Raw genomic sequence first — 20,222 nt, 5'->3', positions numbered from 1 at the left:
CAGCTCCAGAGCCACCGGTGCAGCCACCCTGTGCATGGTCAGCACCGCTGGCACTGCCGGACTGCGCTGCGGCTGGCTTGTAACAATTCTGGCCTTGGAGGAAAGCCTGCCATCCTAATATTGGAAACTAGGAGATGTTTCCTCCTGGAAAGGGCTGTGAGGCATTGAACAGGCTGCCCAGGGCAGTGCTGGAGTCACCAGCCCTGGAGGGCTGGACAGATGGACATGAGGTTCTCAGGACAGGGGGCAGGGACAGGGTGGGTTATGGTTGGACTCAATGGTCTTGTCCAACCAAAATGAGTCTGTGATCCCTGGTGGGACACAACCTGGCCCAAACAGCCTGGGTCACCTGTGTCACTGCCCACACGGGCAGCAGCATCGCAGCTCATCGCACCTCCCCGGCCCCACGGCTCTGCCAGCCCGGCAGCTGGTGGGGCAGCACCGGGGCTGTGCCGGTCCTGCGGCTCTGATGGCCGGTGGGGCAGCACCGGGGCTGTGCCGGCCCTGTGGCTCTGATGGCCGGTGGGGCAGCACCGGGGCTGTGCCGGCCCTGCGGCTCTGATGGCCGGTGGGGCAGCACCGGGGCTGTGCCGGCCCTGCGGCTCTGATGGCCGGTGGGGCAGCACCGGGGCGCTGCTGGCCCTGCGGCTCTGATGGCCGGTGGGGCAGCACCGGGGCTCTGCCGGCCCTGCAGCTCTGATGGCCGGTGGGGCAGCACCAGGGCTGTGCCGGCCCTGCTGCCATGCTCACCTGTGCCAGACCCTAAGGAAAGGTGACGGGGGACAGACAGCGTGCTGCCGTGATCTGCTGGGTTCTGCTGGCATCACCCGGCCGGGGCCGCTGCTCTGACGGCATCCGGCACTTTGGGAAGGGAGAAACCCGTGGTGCTGGCAGGACAGGCTGGTGAGGATGAGGAGGGCAGCGATGAGCCCCTGCTGTTTCAGCCCGGGGAGGAGAAGCTCCGGGAGACCTTAGTGTGGCCTTTCTGGACTTAAAAGGGGCTGATGAGAAAGATGGGGACAGAGTTTGGAGCAGGGTCTGTTGTGACAGGACAAGGGGTGATGGTTTTAAACTCAAGGAGGGAGATTCAGGCTGGATATAAGGAAGGATTGTTGCCCTGAGGGTGGTGAGAGCCTGGCCCAGGTTCCCAGAGAGGTGGTAGATGAACCATCCCTGACACACCCCAGGCCAGGCTGGACGGGGCTCTGAGCACCCTGAGCTGGGAGATGTCCCTGCTCATGGCAGGGGGGGCACTGGGTGACATTTGAAGGTCCCTCCAACCCGAACCCTCTGTGTTTCTGCGGTTCTGTGGTTGTGGCTGTGGCACAGCCGAGCCGCTGCCGGCTCCTCCGCTCACCCGGCCGCAGTGCAGTGGGACGATGCCGGGTGAGCCCTGGGCAGCTGTGGGGCCAGGGGGTTCCTCCCATGCCGGGTGACTCAGGGCCAGCTGTCCATCTGTCTGTCCTTGTCCCATCCCAGCTGCACTCTGCTCGCCACTCCGGGCAGCACAGTGTAGTTCGCAGAGTCAGGTACTCAGGATTAATAGACTTAGCGTGGCTCACGCTAACTGAATCTCCCCCTTTGCCGTGCGTACAGCAGCTCTAACCGCGCGGCGGCACGCCGCGGTGACGGGGCCGGCGGGAGGGAAGCGGCGCCCGCGGCACAGCGCTCACCGCGCACAGGGAGCGGCCGCTGCCTGCCCGCCGTGCCCGCGGCGCTCGGAGTCTCGGTGTCCGTCTGGCCGGCGCAGGACCAGGCGCCGTGGCCCTGCCCGCGACCACTGTTCTCTCCCCGTCCGCCACAGGTGAGGAAACACGGGGCCAAGCTGCTGGCGTCCATGGTGAACGGCCTGGACGACAAGGACGACCCGCACAACCTGGTGGCGCTGGAGGCCATGTCCAGCCTGTCCAAGCTGCTGGGCCACGTGGAGGAGAGGGACATGCAGTCCATGCTGCTGCACATCGCCATCCGCATCCGGCCCTTCTTCGACAGCGTAAGGCTGGCGCGGGGCTGAGCTCCTGCCCTTGCCGGTGTCTCTGAAACGGCTCCTCCGCTGAGCCGGAGCCACATCATGTGTGCGGGACGCTGCTCGGTGCTACGGGCACGGGCCTGGGTGCTGCGGGCATGTCCTGGGTGCTGTGAGATGTTCTGGGGTACTACAGGCATGTCCTGGGTGCTACAGGATATGTCCTGGGTGCTGTGAGACATGTTCTGGGGTGCTATAGAATATGTCCTGGGTGCTATAGGATATGTCCTGGGTGCTACGGGCATGTCCTGGGTGCTATGGGCATGTCCCCAGGTGCTATGGGACATGTCCTGGGTGCTATAGGATGTGTCCTGGGTGCTATGGGCATGTCCTGGGTGCTATGGGCATGTCCTGGGTGCTATAGGATATGTCCTGGGTGCTATGGGCATGTTCTAGGTACTACAGGCATGTCCTGGGTGCTATAGGACATGTCCTGGGTGCTATGGGCATGTTCTGGGTGCTGTGGGCATGTCCTGGGTGCTACAGGATATGTCCTGGGTGCTATGAAACATGTTCTGGGATACTACAGGCATGTCCTGGGTGCTATAGGACATGCCCTGGGTGCTACGGGCATGTGCTGGATGCTATAGGACGTGTCCTGAGTGCTACGGGCATGTCCTGGGTGCTATAGGACATGTCTGGGGTGCTATGGGATATGTCCTGGGTGCTATGGGACATGTCCTGGGTGCTATGGGCATGTCCCCAGGTGCTATGAGACATGTCCTGGGTGCTATAGCATATGTCCTGGGGTGCTACAGGACATGTCCTGGGTGTTATGGGCGCATCCCTGGGTGCTACAGGACATGTTCTGGGTGCTATGGAACACATCCCCAGGTGCTACAGGACATGTCCTGGGTGCTATGGGACACATGCCCGGGTGCTACAGGACATGTCCTGGGTGCTATGGGACACATCCCCGGGTGCTACAGGACATGTCCTGGGCGCTATGGGACACATCCCCGGGTGCTACAGGACATGTCCTGGGGGCTATGGGCGCATCTCCAGGTGCTGCAGGACATGTCCTGGGTGCTATGGGACACATGCCCGGGTGCTACAGGACATGTCCTGGGTGGTATGGGACACATCCCTGGGTGCTACAGGACATGTTCTGGGTGGTATGGGCACATCCCCAGGTGCTACAGGACATGTCCTGGGTGCTATGGGACACATCCCCGGGTGCTACAGGACATGTCCTGGGTGGTATGGGACACATCCCTGGGTGCTACAGGACATGTCCTGGGTGCTATGGGCACATCCCCAGGTGCTACAGGACATGTCCTGGGTGCTATGGGACACATCCCCGGGTGCTACAGGACATGTCCTGGGTGCTATGGGACACATCCCCGGGTGCTACAGGACATGTCCTGGGTGCTATGGGACACATCCCTGGGTGCTACAGGACACGTCCTGGGTGCTATGGGCGCATCCCCAGGTGCTACAGGACATGTCCTGGGTGCTATGGGACACATGCCCGGGTGCTACAGGACATGTCCTGGGTGCTATGGGCACATCCCCAGGTGCTACAGGACATGTCCTGGGTGGTATGGGCACATACCTGGGTGCTACAGGACATGTTCTTGGTGGTATTGGCACATACCTGGTTGCTACAGGACATGTCCTGGGTGCTATGGGACACATCCCCAGGTGCTACAGGACATGTCCTGGGTGCTATGGGCACATACCTGGGTGCTACAGGACATGTTCTGGGTGGTATGGGCACATCCCCAGGTGCTACAGGACATGTCCTGGGTGCTATGGGACACATCCCCGGGTGCTACAGGACATGTCCTGGGTGCTATGGGACACATCCCCGGGTGCTACAGGACATGTCCTGGGTGCTATGGGACACATCCCCGGGTGCTACAGGACATGTCCTGGGTGCTATGGGACACATCCCCGGGTGCTACAGGACATGTCCTGGGTGCTATGGGACACATCCCCGGGTGCTACAGGACATGTCCTGGGTGCTATGAGACACATCCCTGGGTGCTACAGGACACGTCCTGGGTGCTATGGGCGCATCTCCAGGTGCTGCAGGACATGTCCTGGGTGCTATGGGACACGTCCCTGGGTGCTACAGGACACGTCCTGGGTGCTACAGGACACGTCCCTGGGTGCTACAGGACACGTCCTGGGTGCTACAGGACACGTCCTGGGTGCTATGGGCGCATCTCCAGGTGCTGCAGGACATGTCCTGGGTGCTATGGGGCACTGCCCGGGTCCTGGCCGCCCTATGGAGCCGGGAACGGAGCCGGGAGCTTGGCACAGGACACGGTGCGGGGGGAAGCTGAGGTGCCCGTTGCTTTATCTGCTGGGACCTCGATCCCCAGGCAGCTCTGGGTGCGGAGCTGAGCCAGCGTGGGTGCTGTGGGCACAGAGAGGCTGGGGAGAGGGGACAAATCCTTGGTGGGTGTCTGTCCCAGGGGTTGTCACTGCCCTTTGCAGTCTGTCCCCAAACCCCTCCAGCGTCACTGCGGGGGAGCTGGATGCTTCTCCTGCTCAGCCTGAGCCTCGTGCTCCGTCCTGGTGCTGAGCGGCCACGGTCCTGGTGGGAGCGCCCCCGCCTTGACCAAGACCCCCGCTGGGCTCCAGGGTGTCCCCTCTGCTGCAAACTGCTGCTCTGCCCCTTCCAACAGCCGGGGGTGCAGCATGGAGACCCCCAGCACCTCCTGGTGCTCCGGCCGCCCCGGGGACTCCAGAGCAGCAGCAGCAAAGGGGGATGCTGGCGGCTGGAATTCGGGGTGAAGAGGCTGGGAGGGAGCTGTGTTTTTGTGGAGTGGCTTTAGACCCCCGCCACAGCCTGTTCTGCTTTTTTCCTGCTGCTCCGGCGTCCCCAGCCCGAGGAGCAGGACGGAGGGTGCTGGGAGCAGCCGTGTCCCCAGCGCCCGCGTGTCCCCGCTGAGCCCGCTCGGCCCTCTGCCCGCAGGAGCAGCCCGAGCTCCGCCAATCGTCCATCGTGCTCTTCGGCAACCTGAGCAGGTTCAGCGAAGGCGACTGCGAGGTTTTCTTCGAGCAGATCCTCAACGGGCTGGTGACGCTGCTGCTGCACCTGCAGGACCCCAAGCCGGAGGTGGTCAAGGTGAGTGTCCCGCCGCGGGGGGACGCTGGGCCCCGGCGCGGTGCCGCGCTCCGGGGCGCACGCCGCACACCCCTCTCTGTGCCGCAGGCCTGCAAGTTCGCTCTGCGCATGTGCGGCCCCAGCATGGGCTGCGAGGGGCTCTGCGACATGTTCCTGAACCACCTGCGCGAGGACAGGAGCCTGCACTACGGAGAGTTCATGAACAACGTCTGCAAGCACCTGGTGAGCGGCCGCGGAGCCCGCGGCACGGGGCCGGCGCCGCCCGGGGCTCAGTGCCGCCCGGGGCTCAGTGCCACCCGGGGCTCAGTGCCACCCGTGGCTCAGTGCCGCCCGGCGGGGTGCGTGTCGGGGCTCCTGGTCCCCAAGGTGCTCCCAGGGCAGCTCCCCCCAGCACAGTGGGTTCCTCAGCTCCCCAGGACCTCTAGGCGTTCAGGGGCCAGTGTCAGCACTGGGGACAGCTGGTGGGGACAGCTGGTGGCAGCACTGGGGACAGCTGGTGGCAGCGCTGGGGACAGCTGGTGGCAGTGCTGGGGACAGCTGGTGGCAGCACTGGGGACAGCCGGTGGCAGTGCTGGGGACAGCTGGTGGCAGCACTGGGGACAGCCGGTGGCAGTGCTGGGGACAGCCGGTGGCAGCGCTGGGCACAGCCAGTGTCAGCACTGGGGACAGCCGGAGTCAGTGCAGGGGACAGCTGGTGTCAGTGCTAGGGACAGCCAGTGGGGACAGCTGGTGTCAGTGCTGGGACAGTTGGTGTCAGTGCTCGGGACAGCCGCTGGAGACAGCTGGTGGCAACATTGGGGACAGCCGGTGGCAGCGCAGGGACAGCCAGTGGGGACAGCCGGTGGCAGCGCTGGGGACAGCCAGTGGCAGTGCTGGCACAGCTGGTGGCAGCACAGGGCACAGCCAGCGTCAGCGCTGGGGACAGCCGGTGTCAGTGCTGGGGACATCCGATGGCAGCACAGGGACAGCCGGTGGCAGCGCAGGGACAGCCGGTGGCAGCGCTGGGGACAGCTGCTGGCAGCGCAGGGACAGCCGGTGGCAGCGCTGGGGACAGCTGGTGGCAGCACTGGGGACAGCTGGTGGCAGCGCAGGGACAGCCGGTGGCAGCGCAGGGCACAGCCAGCGTCAGCGCTGGGGACAGCCGGTGGCAGTGCTGGGGACATCCGATGGCAGCACAGGGACAGCCGGTGGCAGTGCTGGGGGCAGCTGATGGCAGCACAGGGACAGCTGGTGGCAGCGCTGGGGACAGCTGGTGGCAGCACTGGGGACAGCTGGTGGCAGCACTGGGGACAGCCGGTAGCAGCGCTGGGCACAGCCAGTGTCAGCACTGGGGACAGCCGGAGTCAGTGCAGGGAACAGCTGGTGGCAGTGCTGGGGACAGCCAGTGGGGACAGCTGGTGTCAGTGCTGGGGACAGCCAGTGGGGACAGCTGGTGTCAGTGCTGGGACAGTTGGTGTCAGTGCTCGGGACAGCCGCTGGAGACAGCTGGTGGCAACATTGGGGACAGCCGGTGGCAGCGCAGGGACAGCCAGTGGGGACAGCCGGTGGCAGCGCTGGGGACAGCTGGTGGCAGTGCTGGCACAGCTGGTGGCAGCACAGGGCACAGCCAGCGTCAGCGCTGGGGACAGCTGGTGTCAGTGCTGGGGACATCCGATGGCAGCACAGGGACAGCCGGTGGCAGCACAGGGACAGCCGGTGGCAGTGCTGGGGACAGCTGGTGGCAGCGCTGGGGACAGCTGGTGGCAGCACAGGGGACAGCTGGTGGCAGCGCAGGGACAGCCGGTGGCGACAGCCAGTGGCAGCGCAGGGACAGCCAGTGGGGACAGCCGGTGGCAGCACAGGGCACAGCCAGCGTCAGCGCTGGGGACAGCCGGTGTCAGTGCTGGGGACATCCGATGGCAGCACAGGGACAGCCGGTGTCAGCGCTGGGGACAGCCGGTGTCAGCGCAGGGACAGCCGGTGCCGTGTCCCGTGTGACGTCCCGGTGGCCGTTTCTCTCCCAGATGCAGAGTTACCCGGAGATGCTGAACCGCCTGATCTCCACCAACCTCTTCTACTTCAAGAGCAGCTGGGTGGACATCCGCGCCGCTGCGCCCATGTTCATCGGTACGGCCGCGGGGGGCCCAGCCTGCCCCTCGGGCTTTGGGGTGTCCCCTCCCTGCGGTGGCGTGTGCTGGGTTGTGTGTCCTGGGGACGTTTCAGTCCCCGTGTCCCGCGGAGCCCTGGGAAGCGCCGGTTGTGCCGCGGTTTTGGTGACCGCCTGCGTGGGCGATGCCCGCACAGAGCCCGGTTTGCAGCAGCCGTGGGTCGCACAGACGGTGCCCTCGATGGGCCTGGACCGGCTGGGTCCATCGCGTCCAGGGCCCCCAGGGCAGCATGTGGGGGATTTTACGGTGGGATGAGCAGCATTGAATCATTTTGGGTGGAAAAGCCCCTCAAGGTCACCAAGTCCAACCATAACCCACCCCCGGCACTGCCCCCTGTCCTGAGAACCCCATGTCCGTCTGTCCAGCCCTCCAGGGCTGGTGACTCCAGCACTGCCCTGGGCAGCCTGTTCAATGCCCCACAGCCCTTTGGGGAAGAAATTGTTCCCACATCCAACCTCAACCTCCCCTGGGCAACTTGAGGCCGTTTCCTCTGCTCCTGGCGCTTGTTCCTGGGGAGCAGAGCCCGACCCCCCTGGCTCCAAGCTCCTTTCAGGCAGTTCAGAGATCAGAAGGTCTCCCCTCAGCTCCTGTTCTCCAGCTGAACCCCCAGGTCCCTCAGTCTCCATCACACTTGTGCTCCAGCCCCTCACCAGCTCCGTTCCCTTCTCTCCACTCGCTCCAGCACCTCAAGGGTTTCTTGGCATGAGGGACCCAGAGCTGCCCCCAGGGTTCGGGTTTGTCCCCCCAGGTCCCAGCACAGGGTTGAGCAGCTGCCTCAGCCCCGTGTCCACAGCTCCGAGCGTTTCTGTGGTTCCAGCCCGAGCCCTGACTCTGAAATTCTTCCTCAGGCTTCCTGGTGCTGCACGTGGACGAAGATCACAGCCCGCAGGTGGACCTGGACCAGCTCATCTCGGGTGAGTTGGTGCTGCCGCTGCGGGGAGCGGGGACTCGCTCAGCCCTGTGGAATGGGGCTCAGCCCCGTGAGATGGGGCTCAGCCCTGTGGGATGGGGCTCAGCCCCGTGGGATGGGGCTCAGCCCCGTGGGATGGGGCTCAGTCCCATGCGATGGGGCTCAGCCCTGTGGAATGGGGCTCAGCCCCACGGGATGGGGCTCAGCCCTGTGGGATGGGGCTCAGCCCTGTGGGATGGGGCTCAGCCCCACGGGATGGGGCTCAGTCCCACGGGATGGGGCTCAGCCCCGCGGGATGGGGCTCAGCCCTGTGGGATGGGGCTCAGCCCTGTGGGATGGGGCTCAGCCCCGCGGGATGGGGCTCAGCCCCGTGAGATGGGGTTCAGCCCCACGGGATGGGGCTCAGTCCCATGGGATGGGGCTCAGCCCCGCGGGATGGGGCTCAGCCCTGTGGGATGGGGCTCAGCCCTGTGGGATGGGGCTCAGTCCCATGGAATGGGGCTCAGTCCCATGGGATGGGGCTCAGCCTCATGAGACGGGGCTCAGCCCCACGGGATGGGGCTCCCCAACCGCTGCTGGGACCCGCAGCTCTGGGCTGTCGCAGGGGGACGGGGCTGCTATGGGGTCCCGCTGAGTCCTCCTGGGTCCAGATGAAGTTGCTCAAGGGTTGGTACTGGGATCAGGGGATCAGCACTGTTCAGTATGTTCATCAATTACTTGGATGAGGGAATAGAGTGACTGTCAGCGAGTTTGCTGATGACACCAAGCTGGGAGCAGTGGTGACACTGGAAGCTGTGCTGCCATCAGAGACCTGGACAGGCTGGAGAGCTGGGTGGGGAGAAAACTAATGGAATAGAACAAGGGCAAGTGTAGAGTGTTGAATCTGGACAGAACAACCCCAGGTTCCAGTGTAGGTTGGGGGATGACCTATTAGAGAGCAGTGTAGGGGAAAGGGAGCTGGGGGTCCTGGGGACAGCAGGGTGACCATGAGCCAGCACTGGCCCTTGTGGCCAGGAAGCCAATGGGACCTGGGGTGGGTTAGAAGGGGGTGGTCAGTAGGTCAGAGAGGTTCTCCTGCCCCTCTGCTCTGCCCTGGGGAGACCACACCTGGAATCTTGTGTCCAGCTGTGGCCCCTCAGTTCCAGCAGGACAGGGAACTGCTGCAGAGAGTCCAGCGCAGCCACCAAGATGCTGGAGGGAGTGGAGCATCTCCCGTGTGAGGAAAGGCTGAGGGAGCTGGGGCTCTGGAGCTGGACAAGAGGACACTGAGGGGGGACTCATTGCTGGGGATCAAGATGGAAAGGGGCAGTGTCAGGAGGATGGAGCCAGGCTCTTCTGGTGACAACCAGGGACAGGACAAGGGGCAATGGGTGCAAACTGGAACACAGGAGGTTCCACTGCAAGATGAGAAGCAACTTGTTGGGGTGAGGGTGGCAGAGCCTGGCCCAGGCTGCCCAGGGGGTTGTGGAGTCTCCTTCTGTGCAGACATTCCAACCCCCTGGACACCTTCCTGTGTCACCTCAGCTGGGTGTTCCTGCTCCATGGGGGGATTGCACTGGATGAGCTTTGAGGGCCCTTCACCCCCTGACATCCTGTGGTTCTGTGACTCTGTGATTCCAAGTGCTCCCTTCCTGGGGGTGCCGTGGGGAATGTCCCCAACCTGCAGCTCAGCCCGTGCTGTGACCAGGACCAGGACCAGCCCCGCACCTGCATGTAGGTGTTGCGGGGGGTCCAGACCAGAGAACCGCGGTGCTGCCCGGGGCCGGGCCGGGGGACACTACCATGGGACCTGGTTTGCGCCCCGCGGCACCCGTGGCCGAGCTCACACATCACCCGGGCACCGACTGTGGGTGCTGCACGGCCCCCCCACCCACCACGGCCCCCCCAGCGGCACCGGCGGCTCCGAGGGGCTCCCGGGCGTCCGCGGTGGCTTTGGCGTGAGCAGCAGGGACTCGCAGCGCTTTGTTCGCAACGTGTTAAGTGTCAGGAGGCAGAGCCGGGGCTCCTTCTGAAGGGCTCGTAAAAAGTCGACTTGAAGCTGGTGGCATTTTGGAGCAGAGTTAAGTAATTTTCCTGGATTTCAGGGATTTTTTCCCTGTCACTAGTGACCTCATAGTATATAGTAATGCATGGAAACTTTCGGATTGTTCCAAGGGAGCTTAAAAAACACTAAAAAAGGAAAAACTATCTTTCCGTTGGCTCCCCGAGCCCTTCCAGAAGAAAGAGGCCTGTCTGTTAGAAACAAGTGAAAGATAATCTGCCCGTGTGTGAGTAATCGCTGGAGCGAGCGGCCCCGGCTTGGGCTGCCCGAGCTTCCCGTCTTGAGTGGCGCGGGGGCCGGGGGGTCGCAGCCCACCCGGGGTCCCCAGCACCGGGACGGGGCAACGGGCACGGAAATGGGGGGAACGGGCACGGAAATCGGGGAGCGGCGGCGGGGCCACGGGGGGGTTGAGGATTCGGCTGCGCTGGGTAAACAAGCTACTGGAAAAATACGATTGTATTTTTACTGGTAGGAAAAACTACCTGGATTGTTTTCTTACTGCCGGGAGCCGTTCCAGCCGTTAGGAAATCGCTGATAGGGGACGTTTGGCCCCGCCAGCGGCTGCACGGCCCCGCGGGCCCCCGGGGGCTCCGCTCCCCTCCCCGGCCCCCCAGGAGCCCCCCAGGGCCCCCCAGCTCCAGCCTGTGCCCCGGGGACCCCTCCTGGGCCCAGCAGCCCCGTCCTGCTGCCATCGTCCTGCTGCCAGCGCATCGGGCCCCGGGGCCCTGGAGCTGGGGGCTCCTGGGGGGTGCAGAGCAGCTACAGGAGCGATAGGAGCTATAGGAGCTATAGGAGCTATAGCAGCTATAGGAGCTATAGCAGCTATAGGAGTGATAGGAACTATACCAGCTATAGGAGCAATAGCAGCTATAGAAGCTATAGGAGCGATAGGTTTTCCCCTGGGGGGTGTGACGGGGGCGCTGGCAGAGGGACCGAGCGTCCCTGGGACCAGTTTCCCGTCCCCGTGTGACAGCGCGGCCAGGACGTGGCTTTGCCGCGGGCACGGGGGGGTCCCGGCGCTGCGCCCCCCCCAGCCCCGCTGTGCTCCGCTCCTTCCAGCCCTGAACCTGCTCCTGAAGGATCCCGTCCCCGCCGTCCGCGTCAAGGTGGCCGAGACGCTGGGCCGCCTGGTGCGCATCCTGTGAGCCCCGGGCCGCCCCGGGGCCACCGCAGCAATACTGGGGGCGGCAGCCCCGCGCCTGGACCCCCGGGCACCGCCACGTCTTCCTGCACCCAGCACCCGCGGCTGCTCCAGCGTCTTCCTCCGCTCTCGCCAGCCCGGGGGGTCTTTGCCTCTGTCACCCCCCCCCAGGACCGGGACATGGGGGACACACGGTTCCTCTCTGCGGGTCCTGGTTGACTTTTGGGATGAGGGTCCTGGGGGACCTTGGTGGAGGGGGAGGCTGGAGCGGGGGGTGACAGCATCCCCAGGTCGCCCCCAGCTGCCTCCAGCCCCTCGTCCCCGCCGCTGCTCCCCGCTGCTGAACACGGGGCCCTGTCCCCCCCACCCCATGAATGTCACTGTCCCCTCTCCACACATGTACATAAGTGTATTTTTAAATAAAGCTCTTTGCTCCCCAGGAGCTGTGGTGGGTGAAGGGGCCGGGGGTGTCCCCGTGCCCATGTGAGCCGGGTCGCGCGGGGGTCTCTTCCCCAGGTCCCCCCAGGTGGGCAGAGGTTCTGTCCCTGCTCCCGTCACCTCTGGGCTCTTTCTGTCCCTTGGGTGCTGCCCCTGTCCCAGCTCCTGCCGCTGCCCTTTCCTGGGGTGCACACGGTGTGTTGGGGGGACTGGGCAGGTGCAAGTGCCTTGAGCGCCCCCTGCACCCGGGTGTCATTAGGGCTCAGAGTGAACAAGCCAAGGCGGAAGAGCTGCTGGGAGGGGATGGGGGGTTCGCAGTTTTGGGCTGTGTCAGCCCCCCCACCAGCCTGCGGGGTGACTGGGGGGACACCCCCGTGGTGGTTTTTGTTCAGTGGAAGCCCAGGGGGGCCCTTCGCAGCAGTTCGGTGCCATCTCTGGCCCTGTGTCCCCCTTGGGGACAAGTCCAGGTGACGTGGGGCCCCACAGTGGGGGTGCTGTGTGCTGGGGGGGTCATGCTGGCTCCCGGCAGCCCCCGACCACGTCCCATGGATGGGGGGGTCCCCCTGGGTGCCCCCCCAGCCGGTGACTGGTGCTGAGCTCATGTGTGGGCTGTGGGGCAGCCCTGGGGCTCCTCTGCTGGGACCATGTGTGGGGACAGCTGGGGTGACCCCCAGGGACTATGGGGGTGACGCTGGGGTTAGAGGGGTGCTGGGGGGGGGTAACGTTCTGGGCATGGCTGGGGCTGCCTGCTGCACGTGTCCCTGCACTGGGTGCCCCGGGGGCCAGCTGTGGGTTTTGGGGTCCCGGTGGGGGGTGCCCATCCCGGGCACGGGGCTGTGACCTGCTGTGGCCCAGGAGCCACCGCACCCCAGGGCTGGCACATGGGGGGGGCTGTGGGGGTGCAGGGCTCAGGTGATGCCCCCCCAGCCTCCCCATGATGGCGGTGGGGGGGCTGGAGCTGGGGGCAACTGGAGAGCCTGGGGAGGGCTGAGATCAACTCATCCCGTCTCCTGTCCATCCTCCCAGCCCCCTTTCTGTCCCTCCCTCGCGTGACAAGCGAGGGCACCGCGCCGCGCCGGGGCAGCGGCACCCAGCGCGTTTTGGCAGGGGGTCCCCGAGTCCCCACAGTCTCAGTCCACCATGGGCCGAGCCGGTGACACAGAACGAGGCGGCACAGGGTCGTATCCAAACAAGTTTAATGAGAGAGGCCCCCGGAGCGTGTGCGGAGCTCCCGGCAGAGCGCGGGGGCCCCGGCGCTGCCCCTTGCAGTTTGGTGGGGGTGATGCTACGTGTAGAGGCGGACGGTGCCGTCGGCGCCCGAGGAGAAGACCCAGGGCTGGGTGGGGTGGAAGAGCACGGCCAGCACGCCCAGGTCCAGGGTCGGTGTGTGGCCCTTGAGCACCTTGACGGGCACCAGCAGCGGGTTCTGCAGCAGGTCACTGCGGAGCACAGGCTCAGCACGGGGCTCCGGCCACCACTGCCCTCCCCGGGGTACCCCACGGCACCCCACAACCGCTGCCCACCCCAAAACACTCCCCGGGGGAGGGGACCCGACCCCGAGCACCTACTTGTAGACCATGCCGTGGCACACGATGACGGTGCCGTCGTCCGAGGCCGAGGCGAAGAGCGGGTAGCGCTTGTGGAAGGCCACGCTCCGCAGCGCTTTCTTGTGGTGCCTGCAGACAGCAGGTGCGGTGTCAGGGCGAGGGGTGGACGCTGTCCCTGTCCCCAACCCTTGGCCGCAGGGCCAGGCTGTACGGACCCCAAGCTCTGCTGTGAACGGCCGTATGTATGGGAGGGGGCAACTGGGACAGACTGGGACCTCTGGGAGCCGCTCAGAGCAGCCCAGCAGCTCCCACCACAGAGGCTTTGTCCCCGGGAGCCCCGGAGAGCTGTCACCGTCCCGTGAGACACCGCCACGCGGGGCAGGGACGGTGGTTCCTGGCACAGCCCCCGGGGGCTGCCGGGTCCCAGGAGAGGGAACGGCCCTGGGAAGAGGCCGCAGAGGGTCTGGGGGCTGCGGGCAGGTTTGGGGAGCAGGCAGAGCCGGGCGCTCACCGCAGCAGCTGGTAGGGTCTGGTGGAGAGGTCCAGGTCAAACCAGGCCAGCTTGCTGTCATAGCTGCCGCAGATGATGTTGTCACCTGTGAGAGGGAACTGGGGGTTACTGGTGTCACCAGCGAAGCCCGGGGTGTCCGCCCTGCACCCCAGGGACCTGGCAGCTCCTTGGGGACCACGCGGCCCACGTACCTCCGGGGTGAATGGCCATGCTGGACACCCACTTGCAGTTCGTCATGAGCTTCTTGGTGAGCTCCTGCTTGAGGAGGTTGTAGACGCGGACGTAGCGCTGGGTGGCCACGAAGAAGTAGGGGCGGATGGGGTGGAAGAGGACGCACTGCACCAGCCCCTTGCTCTTGCGGAAGGGGTTCTGGCTCCAGCGCTTGCTGGTCTGGTGGATCAGCACTTGCATGTTGCTGTTGTCAGACACGACGCTGGCGAAGTAGTCGCCTTTGCCGTGCCAGGTCACCTGCTTCACGGCCTGCGGAGAGCGGGGAGGGACGGCGCGGGGTCAGAGCGCGTTGGGGGGCACAGACGGCTCCCGCGGGGCCGCCCCGTCCCACCTTGCTGTGCTGGACCAGCAGCCGGACGCCTTTGCCGTGCTGCTCCGCGGTGGCCGTCACCCACTGCACCGGCTGCACTCGCTCCTCCTCCGGCGCCACGTAGGACTCGAGCAGCTGGTCGGTGGCCCCGTAGAGCAGCTTGTCCCCGAGACAGGGGTTCACCAGCAGCACCGACTGCTCCCTGCGGCGCGGGACGAGGGACGGGTCAGCAATCATTGAATCATTTGGGTTGGAAAAGCCCCTCGATATCATCAAGTCCAAGCATAACCCACCCTGTCCCTGCCCCTTGTCCTGAGAACCTCGTGTCCGTCTGTCCAGCCCTCCAGGGCTGGTGACTCCAGCACTGCCCTGGGCAGCCTGTTCAATGCCCCACAGCCCTTTGGGGAAGAAATTGTTCCCACATCCAACCTCAACCTCCCCTGGGCAACTTGAGGCCGTTTCCTCTGCTCCTGGCGCTTGTTCCTGGGGAGCAGAGCCCGACCCCCCTGGCTCCAAGCTCCTTTCAGGCAGTTCAGAGATCAGAAGGTCTCCCCTCAGCTCCTGTTCTCCAGCTGAACCCCCAGGTCCCTCAGTCTCCATCACACTTGTGCTCCAAGGAACCCCCCAGGAGCCCAGCGCCACCATGGGGTGGCCCCAGCACAGGGCCAGGGCCATGGGGAGGGACACGTGGGACACCGTGAGCAGCCAGGCCACCAAGGGGACAAGGCCGAGGATCTGGGTGAGCGCTGTCACAGCCCGAGCGCCCCAGGGAGGATGGTGGGGACGGACGGTTCCTCCACAGAAGACCAAGAGCCACCAGGCGCAGCGAGAGGCGGGGTGACAGCGAGCACAGGTGGCTTCGCAGCCGCGCTGCGCCCGTCCTCGCTGCTGGGGCGCCGGGAGTTACTGAGCTCCCGAGGGGCTGGACAGGCGCTGGGGGAGGAAAACCGGCGCCCGCCGCGGCTGCGGCAGCTCCGGCGGGAGGAAGGGACGCGCCGGGACACTCACACGCCCACGGCCACCAGGCAGACGGTGGGGTTGGGGTTCCAGGCGACGCTCTTCACCACGCCGCCCACGGGCAGCGTCTTCATGCAGCGCGCGGTGCAAACCTCCCAGAACCGCACCGTGCCGTCATCCGAGCCTGCGGAGGGGACAGGTGAGCAAGGGACAAGGACACTGCACCGCGGGGGTCTCTGAGCAGCCCTGCGCCCCACAGCGCCGGCCCTGCCCATGGCCCTCGGGGGGAGCACCGGGAGCGCCGCGGCCGTGCCCCAGCACCTGCGAGTCCGCATGGCAGCGGCTCCAGCGCCATGAGACGTGACCGGGAGCTGCTGCCGAGAGAACAGGCCCCCCCGCGCTCCCCCCGGCACCGCGGCTCTGCCCCGGGGTCCCCTCCCGACGCGCACGGCTCCCGGCGCAGCTGCCGTGCTGGCGGCGCGCCCGGCTCGGCACGGCTCGGCGCGGCGCGGGGCGGCGGCTCCGCGGGCAGGAGCAGGTACCGGCAGCGCGCGCGCGTGTCCCCGCAGGTCGGGTTATTTTTAACGCCTGATCTCAGCCACTTTCCCAGCCCGCGGCCAGGAATTCCACGTTGTGCAACCGCCCGGCACGGCGGCCACCGGGAGCTGGCAGCCTGGAAACTCCAGCGCTATAAAAAGCACATGTGCCGCTGCGGGCTGTTAAACTGCCATCTGCTCTCCATCTCCAGCCTCCGCCGGCCGCGCAGCCTCCGCGCTCGCGCCTCCAGCCTCACTTTCTCCACTGCCGAGCTCCTGGGTGGGGTCCCCGGAGCCGCTGGAAAAACCCAGGGAGGCTCCTGGAGGCCACGCGACATTCCGCGGGCTGGGGGGACACGGCCGGGCGGCCGCAGCACACCCGGGGTGCTCCCCGGCTCCCCCCACGGCCCTGCAGCGGTTGGGGGGCTGCCAGGGAGCTCACGGGAGCCCCGGCTCGCCCATGGGCACAGGGCAGCAGCGCGGCTGCTCCCAGCCCTGCACTGGTGATGCTGGGACCAGTCCCAGGCTGGGGGTGACACTGGGACCAGTCCCATGCTGGGGTGACACTGGGACCAGCTCTGGCGCTGGGGGTGACACTGGGACCAGTCCCATGCTGGGGGTGACACTGGGACCAGCTCTGGTGTTGGGGTGACACTGGGACCAGCTCTGGTGCTGGGGGTGACACTGGGACCAGCTCCGGTGCTGGGGTGACACTGGGACCAGTCCCATGCTGGGGTGACACTGGGACCAGCTCTGGCGCTGGGGGTGACACTGGGACCAGCTCCGGTGCTGGGGTGACACTGGGACCAGTCCCGCGCTGGGTGACACTGGGACCAGCTCCGGCACTGGGGGTGACACTGGGACCAGCTCTGGTGCTGGGGTGACACTGGGACCAGCTCCGGCACTGGGGGTGACACTGGGACCAGCTCTGGTGCTGGGGTGACACTGGGACCAGTCCCATGCTGGGGTGACACTGGGACCAGCTCCGGTGTTGGGGTGACACTGGGACCAGTTCTGGTGCTGGGGGTGACACTGGGACCAGCTCTGGTGCTGGGGGTGACACTGGGATCAGCTCTGCGCTGGGGGTGACACTGGGACCATCTCTGCGCTGGGGGTGACACTGGGACCAGCTCCAGCGCCGGGGCGCCCAGCATGGCCGCGGTGCCGAGGTTTGGGGTGGGAGGCTCACCTGAGACCAGCCACTGCCCGCTGGGAGAGACGCTGAGGCACCGCACCAGGCCGCTGTGGCCGCGGTAGATCTGGGAGGGACACGGAGGGCGGGTGAGGGCCCCACACAGCCCCACAGCTCCTCTGTGGGGATGTCCCCACACTGCCACCAACCCCCTGCGTGACCAAACCTGGGACCTTGCTCTTTTCCCGGAGCCGGTCTCCCCCTCTGCCCCTTGGTGACGGTGCTGAGCCCTGTCCTGCCCCATGCACTGCAGGCCCCGCTCTGCCCAGAACAGCCGTCACAGGTGCGGGGACACACCAGGACAGCTTGGGGACATGCCACAGCCACAGGTGTGCACGTAAACCCGCGCGTCCACTCACCAGCGCCTGGGTGGTCGGGAAGGGCTGCAGGTCCCGTGGCTTCGGCAGCTTGGGGATCAGGTCCTCGGGGTCCACGTTCACCTGCGGGAGGCGGGCACTGAGCCACAACCGCGCTGTGCCGGGGGACGGCTTTCGCGGGCTCGGGGACAGCCCTGTCCCCGCGCCGGAGCTCTGCGGTGAGCTGCGGCGCACGCTGCCAGCAGGCGAGGGGCAAGAGGCCCGCGGCAGCAGCAGCTTGTGCCCCAGAGCATCGCGGTCCCCAGCTGGGGGACGCGAGGACACAGCCAGGAGCGCCCAGAGGCCGGTGTGACCCGTCGCCAGGGGCAGGAGAAGCCCTCACCCGCATCTTGCGCTGCCGCGGGCAGAGGTAGAGGTCCAGGCAGCGCTCGAAGCGCTCGTGGATGAAGCGCGGGTAGGCGGGCACGGCGCGCAGGCACCGGTACTGCTGCGGCACGAAGTTCAGCTTCCGCTCGGCCGGCTCCTGCTGCTCCCACGCCAGCTTCTGCGGGACGGACGGGACAGACCCCGCTCAGCAGGACCCCCCGACGCGGAGGTGCCGCTGCCCCCGCCCGACACGTCCCCCCAGCCCGGTAAGAACCATCCCGGCGCTGGTTTCTCACCCCGCTCCGGGAGGCACCGCGCTCTACCCGCTCTGCCCCGGCATCCCCCGTCTGCCCAGGGGTTCTGCTGCCTGTTTTTCCTCCTCGAGCCCCTGCTTGAGGCTCTGGACACAGTGTGCCAGGAGAAACTCCACACCAGGACACCCTCAGCTTGGAGGCTGTACCCCAGTGTCACGGGGGAGGTGACCCCACTTCTGTTTGGTTCCAGGTGCCGAGGAACCTTTGCTTTAATTCTCACTGCAAGGCTTTGACTCACCTCGATGCTACGTGATCTCTACGGTGCCCTTCCGAGCAACAGCCTTTCCAGATCCCTCCCCAGCACAGATCCCCTCGGGTCCCCACAACCCCCCAGCTCCCCGTGTCCCCCCATGTCCCCCCGCACCTCCTCCTCGCTGAGCAGGTACTCGGGGGGCGGGTTGTAGGACTCCTCGTGCCCAGGCAGCTTCATCTTGGGGGCCGGGACGTGCATCTTGTGGCGGCCCAGGATGGAGTTGGGATCCTCGTGGGCCCAGAGGTCGTAGTAGGTGGGTGTATCATCCTTGGGCTTGCGGGGCTTGATCCAGCCCATCTTGATGGCGTGGACCAGCTTGGAGACCTGCGGGGCGAGGGGAGGCTGGGGCAGGAGCCGCAGGGCTCCGCGGGGATGGGGAGCAGGAGGGGGGGACGTGGGGATGGGACCGAAAGCCGCGAGCACAGCTTTGCCGCCCTGGGAGCTGCACAGGGGGCTTGGCCCAGGTTTGTGTGTGGACACGAAGCAACAGTTGTGGGGTTGGGTGGTCACAGCTGGGACAGGAGGGACAGCTGGACAGAAGAGTCACCAGCATTCAGCTGGGCTTTGTGCTCCCCGCTCCTGCCAGGAGCTGTTGGACTCTCACCTTCTCCTTCTCGATGAGGGAGGGGATGAAGCTCCGCTTGTCCGCTGGCCGATTCGTCACCGGGTGGATCATGACCTCGTGGGTGAAGAAGTCAACAGCCGGCTGGGGAAGACACGGACGCGTGTGGCAGCGGCTCCGTCCCCGGGCCACCCAGCGCTCGGAGCAAGCGCAGGGGTGCACCGTGACCCTACCTCGTAGGGGTCGAAGTGGACGTCCCCAAACTGCCCTCTCTGGAGCCGATGCACCAGCTCCACCTGCTCGTCTGTCAGCTTGATGTCTGCGCCCGTCATCTTGTCCTGGACCGTTCGCCTGCGGGGAAATGAAGGGGACAGGGCTAGGGCTGGACGGCAGCGTCGGTCCCCAGTGCTGGGACAAGCCCTGGAGCCCTGGGCTCCAAAACCACGTGTCAGGAGTCACACGGGGAGACCTCGGGGTCTCCAGCCTGAGTTCTACAGCCCTGGGCTCCCAAAGCCACACATCACGAGTCACACCGGGAGATCTCGGGGTCTCCAGCCTCAGTTCTACAGCCCTGGGCTCCCAAAACCACACGTCACGAGTCACACCGGGAGATCTCGGGGTCTCCAGCCTCAGTTCTACAGCCCTGGGCTCCCAAAGCCACACGTCACGAGTCACACGGGGAGACCTCGGGGTCTCCAGCCTCAATTCTACAGCCCTGGGCTCCCAAAACCACACGTCACGAGTCACACCGGGAGATCTCGGGGTCTCCAGCTTCAATTCTACAGCCCTGGGCTCCCAAAACCACACGTCACGAGTCACACCGGGAGATCTCGGGGTCTCCAGCCTCAGTTCTACAGCCCTGGGCTCCCAAAGCCACACGTCACGAGTCACACCGGGAGATCTCGGGGTCTCCAGCCTCAGTTCTACAGCCCTGGGCTCCCAAAGCCACACGTCACGAGTCACACCGGGAGATCTCGGGGTCTCCAGCCTCAGTTCTACAGCCCTGGGCTCCTAAAGCCACACGTCACGAGTCACACCGGGAGACCTTGGGGTCTCCAGCCTCAATTCTACAGCCCTGGGCTCCCAAAACCACACGTCATGAGTCACACCGGGAGATCTCGGGGTCTCCAGCCTCAATTCTGCAGCCCTGGGCTCCCAAAACCACACGTCACGAGTCACACCGGGAGATCTCGGGGTCTCCAGCCTCAGTTCTACAGCCCTGGGCTCCCAAAGCCACACGTCACGAGTCACACCGGGAGATCTCGGGGTCTCCAGCCTCAATTCTACAGCCCTGGGCTCCCAAAACCACACATCACGAGTCACACCGGGAGATCTCGGGGTCTC

The 20,222-nt window shown here is 65.8% G+C and overlaps 2 protein-coding genes across 6 annotated transcripts in view; one reads left to right on the top strand and one right to left on the bottom strand.

The window, feature by feature from the left end:
* MROH1 (maestro heat like repeat family member 1) overlaps nucleotides 1–11,783 on the top strand; it is an 80,591-nt gene extending 68,808 nt beyond the window's left edge. For all 4 annotated transcript variants that reach the window (XM_065054677.1, XM_065054676.1, XM_065054675.1 and 1 more), the window contains 6 exons: nucleotides 1,805–1,993; nucleotides 4,953–5,105; nucleotides 5,193–5,327; nucleotides 7,109–7,211; nucleotides 8,101–8,166; nucleotides 11,263–11,783. In XM_065054677.1, the coding sequence (XP_064910749.1) occupies nucleotides 1,805–1,993; nucleotides 4,953–5,105; nucleotides 5,193–5,327; nucleotides 7,109–7,211; nucleotides 8,101–8,166; nucleotides 11,263–11,348 (732 nt within the window). In that variant the 3' untranslated portion in view covers nucleotides 11,349–11,783. The remainder of the gene's footprint in view (nucleotides 1–1,804; nucleotides 1,994–4,952; nucleotides 5,106–5,192; nucleotides 5,328–7,108; nucleotides 7,212–8,100; nucleotides 8,167–11,262) is intronic.
* Nucleotides 11,784–12,961: 1,178 nt separating this feature from the next.
* BOP1 (BOP1 ribosomal biogenesis factor) overlaps nucleotides 12,962–20,222 on the bottom strand; it is a 75,701-nt gene continuing 68,440 nt past the window's right edge. For both annotated transcript variants that reach the window (XM_065054683.1, XM_065054682.1), the window contains 12 exons: nucleotides 19,112–19,229; nucleotides 18,921–19,022; nucleotides 18,428–18,640; nucleotides 17,766–17,927; nucleotides 17,426–17,506; nucleotides 17,064–17,133; nucleotides 15,390–15,522; nucleotides 14,403–14,583; nucleotides 14,032–14,320; nucleotides 13,841–13,925; nucleotides 13,351–13,458; nucleotides 12,962–13,221 (listed from right to left, as the gene is read on the bottom strand). In XM_065054683.1, the coding sequence (XP_064910755.1) occupies nucleotides 13,068–13,221; nucleotides 13,351–13,458; nucleotides 13,841–13,925; nucleotides 14,032–14,320; nucleotides 14,403–14,583; nucleotides 15,390–15,522; nucleotides 17,064–17,133; nucleotides 17,426–17,506; nucleotides 17,766–17,927; nucleotides 18,428–18,640; nucleotides 18,921–19,022; nucleotides 19,112–19,229 (1,696 nt within the window). In that variant the 3' untranslated portion in view covers nucleotides 12,962–13,067. The remainder of the gene's footprint in view (nucleotides 13,222–13,350; nucleotides 13,459–13,840; nucleotides 13,926–14,031; nucleotides 14,321–14,402; nucleotides 14,584–15,389; nucleotides 15,523–17,063; nucleotides 17,134–17,425; nucleotides 17,507–17,765; nucleotides 17,928–18,427; nucleotides 18,641–18,920; nucleotides 19,023–19,111; nucleotides 19,230–20,222) is intronic.

Source organism: Columba livia, chromosome 2 (assembly GCF_036013475.1).
Source record: "Columba livia isolate bColLiv1 breed racing homer chromosome 2, bColLiv1.pat.W.v2, whole genome shotgun sequence".
NCBI lineage: Eukaryota > Metazoa > Chordata > Aves > Columbiformes > Columbidae > Columba > Columba livia.
The sequence above is the reverse complement of the archived record's forward strand: the minus strand, read 5'-3'. Positions and strand labels throughout refer to the sequence as shown.